Here is a 15,929-nt window from a genome sequence, read left to right on the forward strand (position 1 = left end):
CCTAGATATTCGACCTCATAATATTGTGAACCTTTATGGTTTGGGTGACTTTTTGATTTAGCAGGATTAAGTTCTAGCCCATATTGGTAGAAACAATATGTGAAAAAGTCACAGTATGTTGAATCGGTTTTTGTTTATCATAAAAGCATATGTGTTTCAACGGTTTTTAACTTTTGCTTGCAATTGTTAAAACCGATTTTCAACCTTTCTCTAGTACAGGTTGAGGGTTGTTGTTATTCTTTTGTTTTGCATAAGGATGACAACATAAGGATATTTCGATATCAATTCTCCCTGGAAGAAGAATGCAAACATATTGGAGAAGTGGATGCGAAATTTGAGGTAACAATATTGTTAGTTAATTGTTTTCCTGTTTAAGAAAAGCCTGATTTGTATTTCATATATATTTTGCTTTTTCTTAACAACATTTCGGTACAGTTGATGTTTATTCCATGATGTGTGTGTGGACATGTGTGTGATTTAATTGGTTCCGGTTAAGAAAAAAAATTGTTATCTTGCTTTATTGTGTGGTATCAGTTGTTTAGGCTTACAAAATTTCGGTGCAATTGCGGTGTTTTAATGCTTATGTTGATTCAATTACTTCCGATTGAGGTGAATAATTTTGCAAGTTGATTTATTTGGTTTGTATGAATTATTTATGGCTTAACAAAAGAAAAGGTTTACGGGATGAGTTGTTTAGTCCAATTCGATTCCTGATAAGAGAAACTAAGTTTACCTTAGTTAGACTTATCAAAGTGGAGGTTTCGGTTATTCAAGTCTAATCGAATTCCTTAACAAGAAATGCTAGTTAACTAACCTAGTATTTGGCTTGTTTAAAATTCAAAGGTCTAAGTTATATGGATAATTAGAACCTAAAGAGAAAAATAGAGTTATCTTTATTTTGGTCTTATCGTATGAAGCGGTTGTATTTGTACAATCGGTTTAGCAAAGGGACTAAGTTGCTTAGTTGATTTTTGGTTTGCTAAACTAAATTGGGAAAATTGCTTCGGGAAATTATTTCCGTGGTAACATATCAAAACAAATTACTTTGTAGTTTCGGTTTTGATATTGGTTATCAAAAATGGTGTGTGGAACCCTCGTGCTTAACTCTATAGGTATGCAAGTCTATTTTGGAGATTTGTAAGATTCTTTTCGTGTTGTCATTTATTTTTTTGTTTCTTTGTCATTTTGTGACAAAAAAGGGGGAGAAATATATGGAGTAAACAAGTGATACTGGTATTGATTTTATATTGATTGGTATTACTAAGGAAAAGAACAATTGTGCTTAAACGTTTATCTAACCAAAGAGTGAAAGCATAGACTAAGGGGGAGTAGCATACCATTTTGATTGGTATAACAAAGACGTGCGGATTGATGAAATCTACCTATATCACCTTTAGGGGGAGCATTATATTTGTTATTATAATGTCAACAACGACATTTTAAGGATTGAATGAATGCAGGTTATTGGGCTGTTGAATTCGGGAATCAAGCGTATGTTTAATGAATTCTTGTAATTTGTTTATCCATATTATGGTAAGAGTTTTGTCACTAAAATTGACAAAGGGGGAGACTGATAGAGCATAACTCGGTTGAATCCACCAAGCGTTGGTATGTCAAGTTTGGTTGTCATATTTTAGTGAATCAAAACTTATTTAAGAGTCGTTTGATTATGTACTAGAGTCAACTTCGTATAGGTTAGCTTGAAAGTATTAGGATATGAGACATTACAAGTATTGCGAAGACTTGAAGAAGTGAAGAAGTAAGAAGCTACAACGACAACATCATCCTTCCACTCGAGGTTAGTGATATTTGACTTGAACTGTTTCATTCCCTAACGTATCTTTCAAGTCGTGCATATTGAAAACAAAACTGCGAAGCATGTTTCAACTCTAGATAGACATAGTATTAAGGAATACAATATGAAGTTTATTGCTTAACCATTAAACTTTGTAGATAAGACATTGACATAATCGTTTAAATGCTATTTTGGTTATGTATGGGTATGAGGTGAGGAGTTCATCCTAGGAAACAATGTTTTTACATGTGTTTTAAGGAAGTAAGTTCATAAACTTGTTATGAATCGAAAAGGAAATCGCCAGGCGTTATTGGGATTGTTAATCATCGCATATCTTCTGAACATCCCATATGTGTGATTTAGTATAACCGCTCCCGACTTGTTTGTGTTCTTGGTAGAACTATTCACAAAGGCCTGAATTATGTATTGGTATGACTTTTATTAGTGAAACCGATCTTAAGTAATCACTTGTGAGGTATGATCGAGTTTGTGATTGACTGGACCAAATCTGGGTAAAAGGGAACCGATCCTATGGAGAGGTGCAGTACATCACAAAGGGGAATCGATCCTTGTATGGGGTGCAACAAGGTTTATAGCAGAAAGGGGAACCTATCCTATGACCATGTGCAACACTTTTTTAGGTAAAGGGGAACCGATCCTATGGACATGTGCAACACATATAAGTTAGATACCATATATATGTGGGGAACCGATCCTAGTACCTAGTCAACCGAATTTTGGAAATCTAGTGTGACTATGCACAATACTCACATGGAGGTAGAACCGAAACTTGTTTTGGTAGAACCGTTAAACCCATGATTTGTGATTGAGTGTTTCTTAATCAATCACATAGTTCTTGAAAGTCAGATGAACCAATTCTAAACTTGTTTGGAAGTGTGGCAAATCGGTTTCAAGGGTGTAAGTATGAAAGAGGACTTACAAAGTAAGGATGTCGACACACTTTGAACACATGCAGTATTGTTTATCTTTTATTGCTCAAAGTTATTCCTTAATAGCTAGAGGAAGAAAATCCCGGGATCAAATTAAATAAGTTAAGAATCTTTTATTAAGGTTGTTAATTTTATATATGGAAAATAAGAATTAGTAATGCGCATTTACTAGTTAGAGATTTTCCAAGGAGATTTTCGGTCATTATTTTGGACAGAGCATTTCCAAGAATTATGAAAACCAAATTTGGAATGTATAGAATATCTTTGAGAATATTTTTGGTTTTGAAAATTCCTTGGTGTCCAAACTTCCTTGTCTATAAATACTTGAAGTTTGCATTTCTAGCAAACTAATCCTTCGTGACAGCAAACTTCCTCGGTTGTGTTGTTACTGGTGTAGCCGCCTATTCGGAGAGGAGAGTAACCTAATTAGGCTAAATCTCTTACGGCCTCTCAGTTTAAAGTCTTATTTGGGATTGAGAAGCTCTACGAGTACCGTTGGTAGGAAACTAGATAATTGCGGTTTATCTTGTGTTTTCGGTTGATTTGATTGACTAACGGTGGTTGAACTTTGGTTGCACCTAGTTTGTTTATGCTTGAGAATCTTCTCTTCTGATATAAGATTCACTCAAACTAGATCGAAGTTTCGACAAGGATCTTTAGACTGTTGTTAGTGCTAAAGACGATCTTGTGATAATCCATTGTTAACAGACTCCCTTCTGTGCGTGATTGATCGCAAGAGATTCAAGTTGTTGTGTGCAAGTGTTTATTGAAGATCTAAGAAGTTTTGAAGACAAAGAAGAGATTGAAGATTTCTGACTTGGGTTTATAATCTTTGGTGTGCACAATACTTGTTTCGGTATAAGAGAATCCAACTATAATCGGTTTATCCTTGTGGTAGATTGGATTGATTAGTTGTGTATATCGGCATCAATACAATTCTTTGTGATTAAAAGTATTGATTGCAAAATCTTAACGATTACCTTTGGTAATTGAACATAAGATATATCTAAGAACCTGAAGAAGGAGTTTATGTTAAGATAAACAGAAGAGCCTTTGTCCGACTCATATCACTTGGTTGAATAGAGTTGATACCAAACAAATTTGTTGTTCCTTTACTGTTTGGAATACGATCCAAAGGAATTGTTCCAAGTACGTGACTTATTTATAAGTTGGAGGCGTGGGAATACAGATGGAACTAGGTGAACTATAGGTTTAGTTGCTTGGTCTCAACTATACGAAGTTGGTGTAATTTTGTGTAGCGGCTTAATCCTGAGAGTATTCAATTCTGGACAAGGTCCCGAGGTTTCTCTGCATTTGCGGTTTCCTCGTTAACAAAACCTTGATGTATCATTCACTTTATATTTCCGCATTATAATTGTTTTATTATAATTAAAGTAAATTACACAAACGTTAATTCTTATTTACTTGATAAGCAATCATATTGTGTTTGGTTAAGTCCGAACCTTTGTATCAAGTAAACATACTTCGTTGTTGTATTGTCTCGATCTCGTATCCATAGACGATCACACGAAGTGTGAACCGATTAGTTGTATTATCTCCACTCAGTCCATAGACAATGACTTTCAGAGAAAGGACTTATAGGTAGGAAAAGTTTTAGCTTGAGGTATATTTGGGTACCCTCGCCTTTTCACAAAGTCTTAGATGGAGCGATATTATCATGAAAGACCAGAGGTCTAATAAATAATAAGGTCTGAACAATCTTTAAGGAATTCTGGCGTGCGTTACAGATGCCTAGAGCAAGTTTTCCAAAGAAATTTCCCATAGGGACAGACTTTAAAGATCATTCAAACACAAACTTATTAGGTTTATAGTGTTTGCCTGCTCTGATACCAATTGAAAAAGCGGGGATCTAACAACCACACCCAATATTTCGCTTAGAAATCTATATGGACAAACTCCAATATACTTTCAAGAGAATCAACTAGACAGTCAGACTCAATCTTAAGAAAAGTATATCAAAGAGTTATATTTCAATTTCTCAATTCAATTCGCAATCAAACAAATAGGAATTTACGAGCCCGATTGAATATAATAAATAACTTGGACAGTATCGAAAACCAATATCCAAGGGTCAATCAATTTAATCAACAACCAAAGGTTGGATTCACAATTGATTGAACTTACGCACAACCTGTGATATTTCAATTATATAACCAAATATAATGCAAAAAAGAAATAACACAGACACCAAAAATTTTGTTAATGAGGAAACCACAAATGCAGAAAAACCCCGAGACCTAGTCCAGATTTGAACACCACACCTATTAAGCCGCTACAGACACTAGCCTACTCCAAGTTAACTTCGGACTGGAATGTAGTTGAGCCCTAACCAATCTCACACTGATCAAGTTACAGTCGCGTTCCTTGCGCGGGCCGGAACTTGGGTTTAGCAGCGGTCAAGTGCGGTTTCTCCATAGAGTACAGACCCCCTATCGAACTTGCTTATCAAACTTCCAAATGAGATTTTTGGGTATGACGTCATGTAATTGTTCTCCTTGTACCAATAAAACGTCTTATTACATCACAATTTTTTCTTGATGTATTTAAATTTAGGTGAAACAGTCTGGATTATTGCCTTCTCATCAACAATAACCATATCAACGCTGGTAACATCGTTGGTCGACATGAAGTCAAAACCTTCCCATTTTCTTATAACACGAACGATAATGATTCTTGGTTTAGCAGCGGTTAAGTGCGGTTTCTCTATAGAGTACATACCCTCCGCTCGAATTTGCTTATCAAACTTTTAAATGAGATTTTCGGGTATACCGTCATGTAACTTTTCTCCCTGTACCAATCAACGTGTTAGTACATCACAATTTGATCTTGATGTATCTAAATTTAGGTGTGTGAAACAATCTGGATTGTTACCTGCTCGTCAACAATAACCATATCGACGCTAGTAAGGTTGTTGGTCGACATGAAGTACAACTCTTCCCATTTCCTGGTAACACGAACGTTAAGCGATCATAATCTCTTGAGTGTGTCCTTTGTGACTGAGGATCCAACCTTTTGGATTTTGAAGGTCACATGTGATGCCATTTCGCTCTTTGTTTGGGTATCTACGAGCATTAAAAAAAAATAACATATCACATATTATGATTGATCAAAACAGTATGATATGGAACATTAGCATGTAACAACATGCAAAGATATTTGGTAAATGAATTTTTGAATTAAAGATAATTAAAGCCATGACGAGCGTTTCCTATGGTGTAAATTTCAAAAATAAGTCAACCTGAATGGAAATATCATAAAGAGTGGAAACCTTAAACCCTTACTGAATTAGAAATTGAAAAATTGATTGACGGGGAATTTCCAGCTATGCTGGTAACTGAATGAAAACAATGAATCAATGGATACCAAATTGGAGGTATTCGGTTTAGAATTTCTTGCCGCTAAAAAGATAATGGAAAGATTGAATCGGACATAATAGATTGGAATTTTACTTGGGCGTTACAAGTGAACGGGGATTCTTTAATCATTCCTAGGATTTGTGGTCCACAATAATGATGGATTCCTAACATTCATTATTGATATACAAATTTAAGTCGGGATGAAATGGGACACACAACGGCCATAGCCACTTGATCAACTAAATTTAGATTGAACTGGAGGGGAAGGGGAGATCATAACCACTAGTTGAGTAAAACAGATGTATCCTGGCCGCTGGGTGACTCACCAAACATAAATTTAGATTGTCTTGTAAGCATAGATAAATCAAATGACCAACTAGAAATCCCTAAATGTCGGTGAGCTAAGCAGACTTGGGAGCACTTAAAATTGGACCAAACCATAATTTCCGATCAACCAAAAAACCCGATAGTGAACTTTGAGATCACTAATTTTGCTTTTCAAAAACTTCGGCCGCAGATATTTGCACAGATTCAAGATTCTGAGTGTATTTAACGCACATAATTACCTTACAAACATAATACCATATTTTGTTGCCTAAAGTTGGCATAAGATCTTAAAAGATCCGGGTACATTTAAATAAGAATCCATATTTAATATGAATGGACTTGGAATAAGTTGTCCTGCTTTTGATTTTCTTTGATCTATCCGAGATATTCATGATATTGGTTATTTTGAATGATATTTGTTCTTTAATATGAGTTAGTGTACATAGTACGTGTGTTGTTAAAGACGTGATATCCCAACCAAATTAATTAGCTAAAAACTAAAGAAAAAACAACACATATTTTTTCATGGTTTTAAGTATAAGAAATTTTAAAATAAATCAGTTAGTTATCAAATTTAAGAAATGTAACTGTTAAATCTAGAAAAAGATTAAGATATTCTAAATTTTATATGAAACTCCAAAACTCCACCTTTTTAACCTCATAAAATTTAGGTAGATATACGCTTATCCTAAGATAGAATAAAAAATCCACACAAACACATTATATGATTATTTAAAGAATAACCCAACCTGCCAAACATGACCTAAGTATCTAGTTAGCTGAGCCTCACAAGTCTTAGATTTGTTTCTTAAATTAGATTTAGCAGGAATGCTAAGAGCAATCACAGTCATCGACCAAAACCAAAAACTTGGACCAGAAATCAACCACAGCGGAACGGAGTAAAGATCAAATACCAGACTAAAACCAAAAACCAAACCATATTTGGTCTTTAGTTTGGTTTAGGTGGAGCGTAGTTTAAAATTACGTCTGTCACCATGCGTAGGTATAATTTACGTTTGAGGTGTGGCGTAAGTATAAAGTGCGCCTGATGGTGGGACGAAGATTATATTTACGGTTGAATAAAAAAAAATTAAACAAGTATAAAGTGGGGCGAGAGTTTAAAGTGAGCCTAATTTGGCGAACATTTAAGTTGCGCTAGACCAAATTTTACTCGTGTACCGTAGCGTAGCACCACAGAGTAAACCAATTTGTTTTAGTTTTTTTTGATTTTTGCTCGTTGACTATACTCGCTCCACTGCGGTTGCTCTAAGCAAAAGTAAATGGAATAAACAGGTTTTAACCACAGCATCGACCGCGGTCACCGCACGATAAAAATGAGGGTAAACGTAACTTTGAACGTGGAGGGGAGTGAGAGATGAATCACACCATTTAGGGTGTCAATGATGATTTCATATAAGTACGAGGTGTCTACATCAGCGACTAACTTCCAAACGTGTAACATTATTACTGTGGCTGTGGGTACACCTTGTTATTACCGAATGGTTACTGCATCGATTTTACAATACATTAATCCATCCAAATGAAAAAAAGCAGCAGGAGTGGATTACCAATCTTCATCTTCTTCGTCGTCATCTTATAAAAGTGGAATCGTCTGAAGCTTCTCTCAATTATCCTTTCACCTCCACCTTTCCTATAGAATATTTTCATTTCCGTCCATCTCTTGATAAAACATACAATCACAATAAAACATAACTGGTAATATATATACATATAATCTTGGTTGTTCTCACCACGTTCTCAATCCTCATAATCAAAGAACAATAAGATAATCAGCAAAGCTGGATTGCTTACATTGAGGCATTGACTTATTAAACGTTTTTTTCTTCTTCTTTTTTTAACTGTTTATCTACAGTCTGTAAGTTATACTATATGAGTCACATGGCCCAATCTTGTTATTTATATGGATCCTCCTCCTCTATCTTCTCATCATCTTCAAAGTCCAAATACTATAATATTTTCCAATCTATAAACAATAACACCTCATCACCACCACATCAACTACCCGGTTTCTTTCCTATTTCTTCTTCAAACTCATCCAAATCATTCATTCCGTTTTCTTTTTCTTCCTCCTCTTTTGGTTCTGGATCAAAACGAAGAAGAAGAAGAAGGAAGGAAATATTGCCACCGGTAAATATGGCTGGTTCACCAGGGAAGAACCAGTTCGCGTCATCAGATCATCTCCGGCACGTCGAGTCTCTGTCTACTCTTCCATCAGGTGCTGGAAAAATCCCACACTTGAACGCCGTCATTCTCGGGGAAGCTCTTGCTTCTGAAGAGAATGATCTGGTTTTCCCTAGTCAGGAATTCTCTAGTCAAGCCCTCGTTTCTTCTCCCGCCCAGGTATAACTAACTCACTGATTTATCAAAATTCAATCACTATGATGAATCATATTAGGGCTTCATACATTTATCCTGAATTTACTTTGTTGTTTGTTATTAGTATTTGGAGATGTATAAAAAGTCAATTTTGGATCCTTCTGGATTCTGGTCAGAAATTGCTTCTGAATTTTACTGGGAAAAGAAGTGGCCACAACAACAAGTCTACACTGAGAATCTAGATGTCAGGAAAGGTGATATCAAGATCGAGGTAAAGTAACCGTAGACTAATATGTTTTTTTTTTTTTTAAATAAATTTTGAAAACTAATGATAGATAAAAACTCATACTGAATTTGGTGGTCTGTTGCCTGCGAATTGAGCAGTGGTTTAAAGGTGGTATGACCAACATATGCTACAATGCACTAGATCGAAACATAGATGCAGGGAATGGTGATAAAATTGCTATGTACTGGGAGGGTAATGAATTGAATCACGATGGGAGTTTAACCTACACTCAGTTGCTTCACAAAGTTTGCCAAGTAATCATTTATTGCTTTTCTAAAGCAAACCATTCTTTTTTTTTTTTTTTTTTTTTGTTAGTTCTTTTGGTTTAGATTCATGGTTGAGTTTTGCTAATTATTTATGTAGCTTGCAAATTATTTGAAAGATATTGGTGTTAGTAAGGGAGATGCAGTTGTCATTTATTTACCAATGCTCATGGAATTGCCAATAGCAATGCTGGCTTGTGCTCGAATTGGTGCCATTCACTCGGTAACACTCTCCATATTCACCTTTTCTTATTTTCTTTGGGGTAGTCTCGTATCTTTCCTTTCATTTGTTAATGAGTAGCTGTTTTCTCTTATGTTAGGTTGTATTTGCTGGGTTCTCTGCAGACTCGCTGTCCCAAAGAATTGTGGATTGTAAACCAAAAGCTGTGATAACTTGCAATGCTGTTCGAAGGGGGTCTAAGGTCATACAACTCAAAGATATTGTCGATGCTGCACTTATTGACTCAGCCAAAAACGGCTTCTCTGTAGGTAAATAATGCCATTGTATTCGTCCTTATTGCTCAAATCCTATAACTTATAAAGCTTATTGGCATCCCACTTCTAGTTCTTAAGGTATTTTTGAATTCTTCAGATAAATGTTTGTCCTAGACTCGTGTTTGCTATTATTATGGTTGAATGGAACGTATAAAGCATATGTTATTGTTTGTGGTCTCTGATGTACCCTTTGATTATTTTTCTTATACATGATTGATTTCTTCTTATGATGTTCAGGTGTCGTTTTAAATTACGAAAATGAATCAGCCATGAAAAGGGAATGTACAAAATGGACTGAAGGTAGAGATGTCTGGTGGCAGGTCAGTCTGTTGATTGGTGAAACAGAATCTACGTTATGAGATCTATTTAGGGATATCATTTAGTGAACACACTTGTAGAATTGCATCTAGTTCGATCATATATGGAGTTTTTCCTTCTTCATACATACGCTTAAGGATGGGCTTTCTTGCAGGATACTGTCCCGAAATATCCGACAATATGCGATGTGGTGTGGGTCGACGCTGAAGACCCACTTTTCCTGTTATATACCAGTGGAAGCACAGGAAAGCCCAAGGTGATCTAAGGGGTTGGTAATTTGAAAGTTCTTAATCTTCCATCTGTATTTGAAACTAACATTGTTACATGCAGGGTGTTTTGCATACAACTGGGGGTTACATGATATACACGGCAACTACCTTCAAGTACGCCTTTGACTACAAGTCATCGGATATATACTGGTATGCAAATATTGACAAAAAGTGGTTGATTTTCCTTATTTCAGAACCTAATATTAGAACTTTGAGGAGAGGTATCTCCAAGTATTCATTGAGAGCTAGTAAAACTTCTTCTCCTGATTTCAGGTGCACTGCTGATTGTGGTTGGATTACCGGACACAGCTATGTAACTTATGGTCCTCTGCTAAATGGAGCTACTGTTGTAGTTTTTGAAGGGGTAACTAGCTTATAAAATTTCTGCCATTACTCAGATTAAGGAATGGTTAACAGTTTTTTGTCCTCAATTATTAATTGACCATAGTGAGATACATGGAAGAACTCAATGTTACATATCATGTGTATTGGGGTACAAAGTGCTGTTCAGTTTCTCAGCCGTAAATATATCAAATACTGGCTAACCATTGTTGTTAGTCTACAGTCCTTTCAACTTGTTTGTGATTACTATATTTATTTGTTGAGCGAAACAGTTCCAGATGTTGGTGTGGTCCTATGTTCTAACTGATTTTTGTGTATATCTGCAGGCTCCAAATTATCCTAACGCTAGCCGTTGTTGGGACATCGTTGATAAATATAAAGTATCGTTATTCTACACCGCACCAACTCTGGTGCGGTCCCTCATGCGGGATGGTGATGAGGCAAGTTTTTTTGTTTTTTACATGCATATCAGTGTCAACTCTAAGTGAATCTTTTAATTATAAGCATAATTACGGGTGGGAACGTGTGGATATCAGTGTCAACTCTAAGTGAACGTTTCACGGGTGGATATAAGCATAATTACGGCTTGCTTGGAAAGTAATCTTTCAATTTTCCCTCTAGTTCAAAATTCTTGCTGGGAACGTGTTACTTTTACCTCTAACTCTAAGTGTATCTTCTAAGAGATGTTTTCTTATTCCACTTTATAATATCTATTGTCCAATTCCGTTAAAATTTTAGGGTGGGGTACTGGGATGGGGCTGTCAACTGCCATCTAATGAGTTTCTTATATCTAGAACATAGATTACATATTTTTTTAGTTTATATTGTTGATCGTTCACTGATTACAGACATTTTGCATTTGCAGTTTGTTACTCGCTATTCTCGCAAATCGTTGCGAGTCCTTGGAAGCGTTGGAGAGCCTATTAACCCAAGTGCTTGGAGGTATCTAGCTTTAATTGTAATCTGATTTGGAACATATCATGTTCTCATAATGTGAAGGATTTAAGTCATTGCTTTGTTTATTAGGTGGTTCTTCAATGTGGTTGGAGATTCAAGATGCCCTATCTCAGATACCTGGTGGCAAACTGAAACTGGGGGCTTCATGGTACCATTTTTTGTTTTGCTCAATATACGTCAGTGTTTCACATTTTCCTTCTTACCAACTCATCTACATGATTTTAATGTGCATGCTTCATCCTTTCTGTTCTATGCAGATTACACCCCTACCCGGTGCTTGGCCTCAAAAGCCTGGTTCTGCTACTTTTCCTTTTTTTGGAGTTCTGGTATGTGCCAATTACTAACACACTAACTAGCCCCCCTTTATAAAAATTTACTTCGAACTGTAATATAATGGAATGAAAATTGCAGCCCGTAATTGTTGATGAGAAGGGAACTGAGATCGATGGTGAGTGTAGCGGATATCTTTGTGTGAAAAACTCATGGCCAGGTGCATTTCGTACTCTTTATGGGGATCATGATAGATATGAAACAACATACTTTAAGCCATTCCCAGGCTATTATTTTACTGGTGATGGTTGCAGCAGGTAAATATGAGAAATGGTTGAACTGCTTTTTGGTAGTCTCGTACACAACATCTGAGTAGTTTTAAATTTATACGGACTTGTTTGGTCCTCTTTTATAGGGACAAGGATGGCTATCACTGGCTCACTGGAAGAGTTGATGATGTTATCAACGTCAGGTACATTCTGCGCTTTTGACTTTTTCTGTAGCGTTTTTTGGTATTAGGCCTCGTAAGTAAGGATTTGGGTTACGGAGAAGATCACTCTTAGGTGTCTAATTAGGGTGTGGAGAAAGTAATTTGATTACTGTCTCTATGATAATTGCTCTGTTTGTTTTGTTGCTGATGATATATCAGTGGGCACCGGATTGGTACAGCAGAAGTTGAATCTGCTTTGGTCTCACACCCCCAATGTGCTGAAGCTGCTGTAGTTGGTGTTGAACATGAGGTTCTCTCTCTCTCCCTCTCTCTCTCTCTCTCACACACACACACACACATACATTTTTTTTTTGTTTTTGCCTCCTACAATTTGTAAAAATGTTGTGCATCTAGTGCTGTTCACTACCAATCTAGACTTCAGAGTTCGTGTTTGAAAATTGAGGCCTATGCCCTTCTTCTTAGTTGAAAAAGCCTCGAAGTGCACCTCGATTTGTCACAAATATTGCTCCTGATCAACTTTCTGTTGCTATTTGCTAGGTCAAAGGACAGGGTATATATGCATTTGTCACACTAGTGGAGGGTGTCCCTTACAGTGAGGAACTCAAGAAAAGCCTCACACTAGCAGTTAGAAAACAGGTATGATTCCGTTGAAGAAAGATATATCAGCACATTGTCCTAAAATATGATTTGCTTTGTTGTATACTCGTGATTGCTCATGGATGACTGTAACCCATTTTAAACGCTCTGTATCAGATTGGTGCATTTGCAGCCCCCGACAAGATTCATTGGGCACCTGGACTCCCAAAAACAAGAAGTGGAAAAATTATGAGAAGGATCCTTAGAAAAATTGCTTCGAGGCAGTTGGATGAACTTGGGGATACAAGCACTCTTGCGGATCCATGTGTAGTCGAACAACTTATAGCACTCAGTGATCAGTAATGAATATGAAACACTTAGTTTGATTTTAGGCAGATCGATAGGCACTCTCTTTGATCTTTACTCTGATACTCAGTCCAACCTCAGAAAAACTGTAAGGTTGTTTTATTTTTTCAAATGAGCTAGGTCAAGTAATTTATTTATAAGGGAAATCTATGTTTTTGTATTTTTGTATCTATAGTTTTTCGCAGAATGATGCTCTTATTATTATTTAAACAATTGTCAGAGGATGAAACTTAAAGAAATTACATTAAGTAATTGAATAATTGAATTCCGTCGTTGGAGGACTGGTTTTGAATTTTGTATTTGGTTATAAACTTAAAATTATTCTTATTTGCTTGCCTCCTGTTTCCAGTACTTGATATTACCTTGGGCAGGAGATTCTCAGTTCAAGTGTCCTTACTACTGCAGAGTGCCAGTTGAAGGAAATGTGTGCACAAATAATCTGCCATTATACTCACTTTTTAGGGCGGTATATTAACTATATTATTGGTAAATATTGAATGTTTAGCATAAATCTCTGTTCTCTGCAGAACAAGAAGATTAGCATCTCCTGGTCTAGTCTGAGCAAGAAGCAATGGTTGAGCAAGAGTTCCGTCTCCTTTTTATTTTATTTTATTTTATTGCTTTGTCATAGATACCAGTGCAAGCAAGGAATCATCAAGCAGGTATTTTACTCGATTTGCACTCAGTATACAAACATCAAATACAATTGCTGCCATCTTTGTTTTCTTCTTTCTTCTCAAAGTTAGAATAGCATTGGTTTAATATTTTCACGATGAACGCAGATTAAACCAAGAAACCATGGTCAAGTAGTGTAAGTCCACAAAAGAAGAGCACTTCGTCATTTTGTAAAAGAGGGGGCGAGCCCGTTCAGTCCTATAAGCTGGCACTATTAAAAGATGTAAGATATTAATAGTCCTTCGTAAGTAAATATTCAAAATTGCCTGCTTTTCTTATCTTTTGTTAATTCGATTTTGAACTTTCCATGTGAAGATTTGAATAAGATAGTGTTTGATTAAATAGTTACTGCTCCTCAGGGAGTCTCGGCAGCTGCAGAAGGAGTGGGTAGAGGATAATTGATTCGCTGAGCTAATGATCCAGGACAGATGCTTCATTCTTGAATTTTTGGCTGCTGTGGCAAACTACCACGGTACGACAGTTGACTATAATTCTGTGATGCATGACTTGTTGCTGGTGGAGAATCAACTGCCTTGTGTGGTGCTATTCACGTTGTGGTCTATTAGTAGTGGCTCAAGTGAGAATGGTGACTGATTAGGAAGAATTAGAAGTAATTTCAATTTGTCCTAGTTATTCTTTCTAACCTTCATTGTAAATATGTTTTAGCTCCAATATATATTGCTGCCTAACTATAATGTTATACTTGGCATGTATTTTTTTTTGGCTGTGCACCAGGTAAATTGCGTATTATCCTGGATGATGTTTGCTCCTAATGAAGGTCCAGGGCTTCACCTGCTCGACATGTATATGAAAGGACTACTTAGAGGAGGCAAACAATTTGAGGAGGAGATGATCGTATAACAATGTGCATCAGAGCTTCATCACCAGTCTGGTGTCCAATTTAAAAAGGCCTGGAGTTATCAGGGCTTCAAATTCGACAAAAACATTGCAACTCCGCAACTTCCCTCCATAATCATCAATGACTACAATGCGTCTACACTCCTGAATTTGTTAGCATATGAGCTTCGGGTGGGAATCGGAAGAGATATGAACTCGTACAATTACCTCATAGGCACTCTTGTAGACTCAGCTGAGGATGTCAGGTTGCTCTAATCCCAAGGCATTACAGTTAGTTCCCTGGGCAGCAATGAGGTTGTGGTAAAGGTGTTGAAGGAGCTTGCCGGGGAAGCTGGCAAGTCTTATGTGGTGGTAGGAGAGTATGAACAAGTAGTGGAGGAGAAGGTTTCGTGATTGGCATTCTAAACTCTATTTGAATTACTTCAGCAATTCCATGGACTTCCACCTCGGTAGCTGGAGTGGCTTTTCTCCTGGCACTGACTGTGATCCGGACGATTTACACCGTGCTCTCATTTTACTCAGAGATCACCCCCTTGGGCAAGAAAAAATAAGAATGGTGCAAGGGCAAGTAAACTAAGATCGAGAAAGTCGCACCAGCACTAAACTTCACATTCAGCATCTAAATCTGTCTTGTACATCGGATATTTCATGAGAACATCTCCAACTGAAGGTGCAAAACATCCTACATAGACCCTTTATGTACAGGGTCTGCGCATACAGCAAATATATAGGATTTTAAAAGAATTTCATATGTGGATATATTTTAAAAGAATTTAAAATCTAAAAAAATATATATATATAATTAAAAGCTTAAATATGAAAGGTAAAATCATGGACGTCCGCCAAAACAAAATTCCCTGTTAAAATTCCTAGCCAACAAATACACGATAAGATTAAGAAACTTAAAACAGAATCGCCAATAAATTTCCTAACTAACAAATAGATGATAAGATTAAGATTTATCCCCTATAAAAACCCTAGGGTAGAAACACCAAAGTGAAATTGTTTCTTTTACAA

General features: G+C 36.4%; 1 protein-coding gene across 1 annotated transcript; it reads left to right on the plus strand.

Annotated features, from left to right (window-relative positions):
* The first annotated feature begins 7,997 nt into the window (after positions 1-7,997).
* LOC113281273 (acetyl-coenzyme A synthetase, chloroplastic/glyoxysomal-like) lies at positions 7,998-13,671 on the plus strand. Its single transcript, XM_026529976.1, has 18 exons — positions 7,998-8,810; positions 8,911-9,057; positions 9,171-9,326; positions 9,436-9,558; positions 9,656-9,824; positions 10,068-10,150; positions 10,303-10,404; positions 10,479-10,567; positions 10,691-10,781; positions 11,086-11,199; positions 11,625-11,701; positions 11,786-11,864; positions 11,974-12,042; positions 12,128-12,303; positions 12,402-12,458; positions 12,636-12,726; positions 12,975-13,073; positions 13,191-13,671. The coding sequence occupies exons 1-18, from the start codon at positions 8,340-8,342 to the stop codon at positions 13,374-13,376; spliced, it is 2,379 nt and encodes a 792-aa protein (XP_026385761.1). The 5' UTR covers positions 7,998-8,339; the 3' UTR covers positions 13,377-13,671.
* Positions 13,672-15,929: the final 2,258 nt, after the last annotated feature.

This window comes from Papaver somniferum, chromosome 5, assembly GCF_003573695.1.
Source record: "Papaver somniferum cultivar HN1 chromosome 5, ASM357369v1, whole genome shotgun sequence".
Classification (NCBI taxonomy): domain Eukaryota; kingdom Viridiplantae; phylum Streptophyta; class Magnoliopsida; order Ranunculales; family Papaveraceae; genus Papaver; species Papaver somniferum.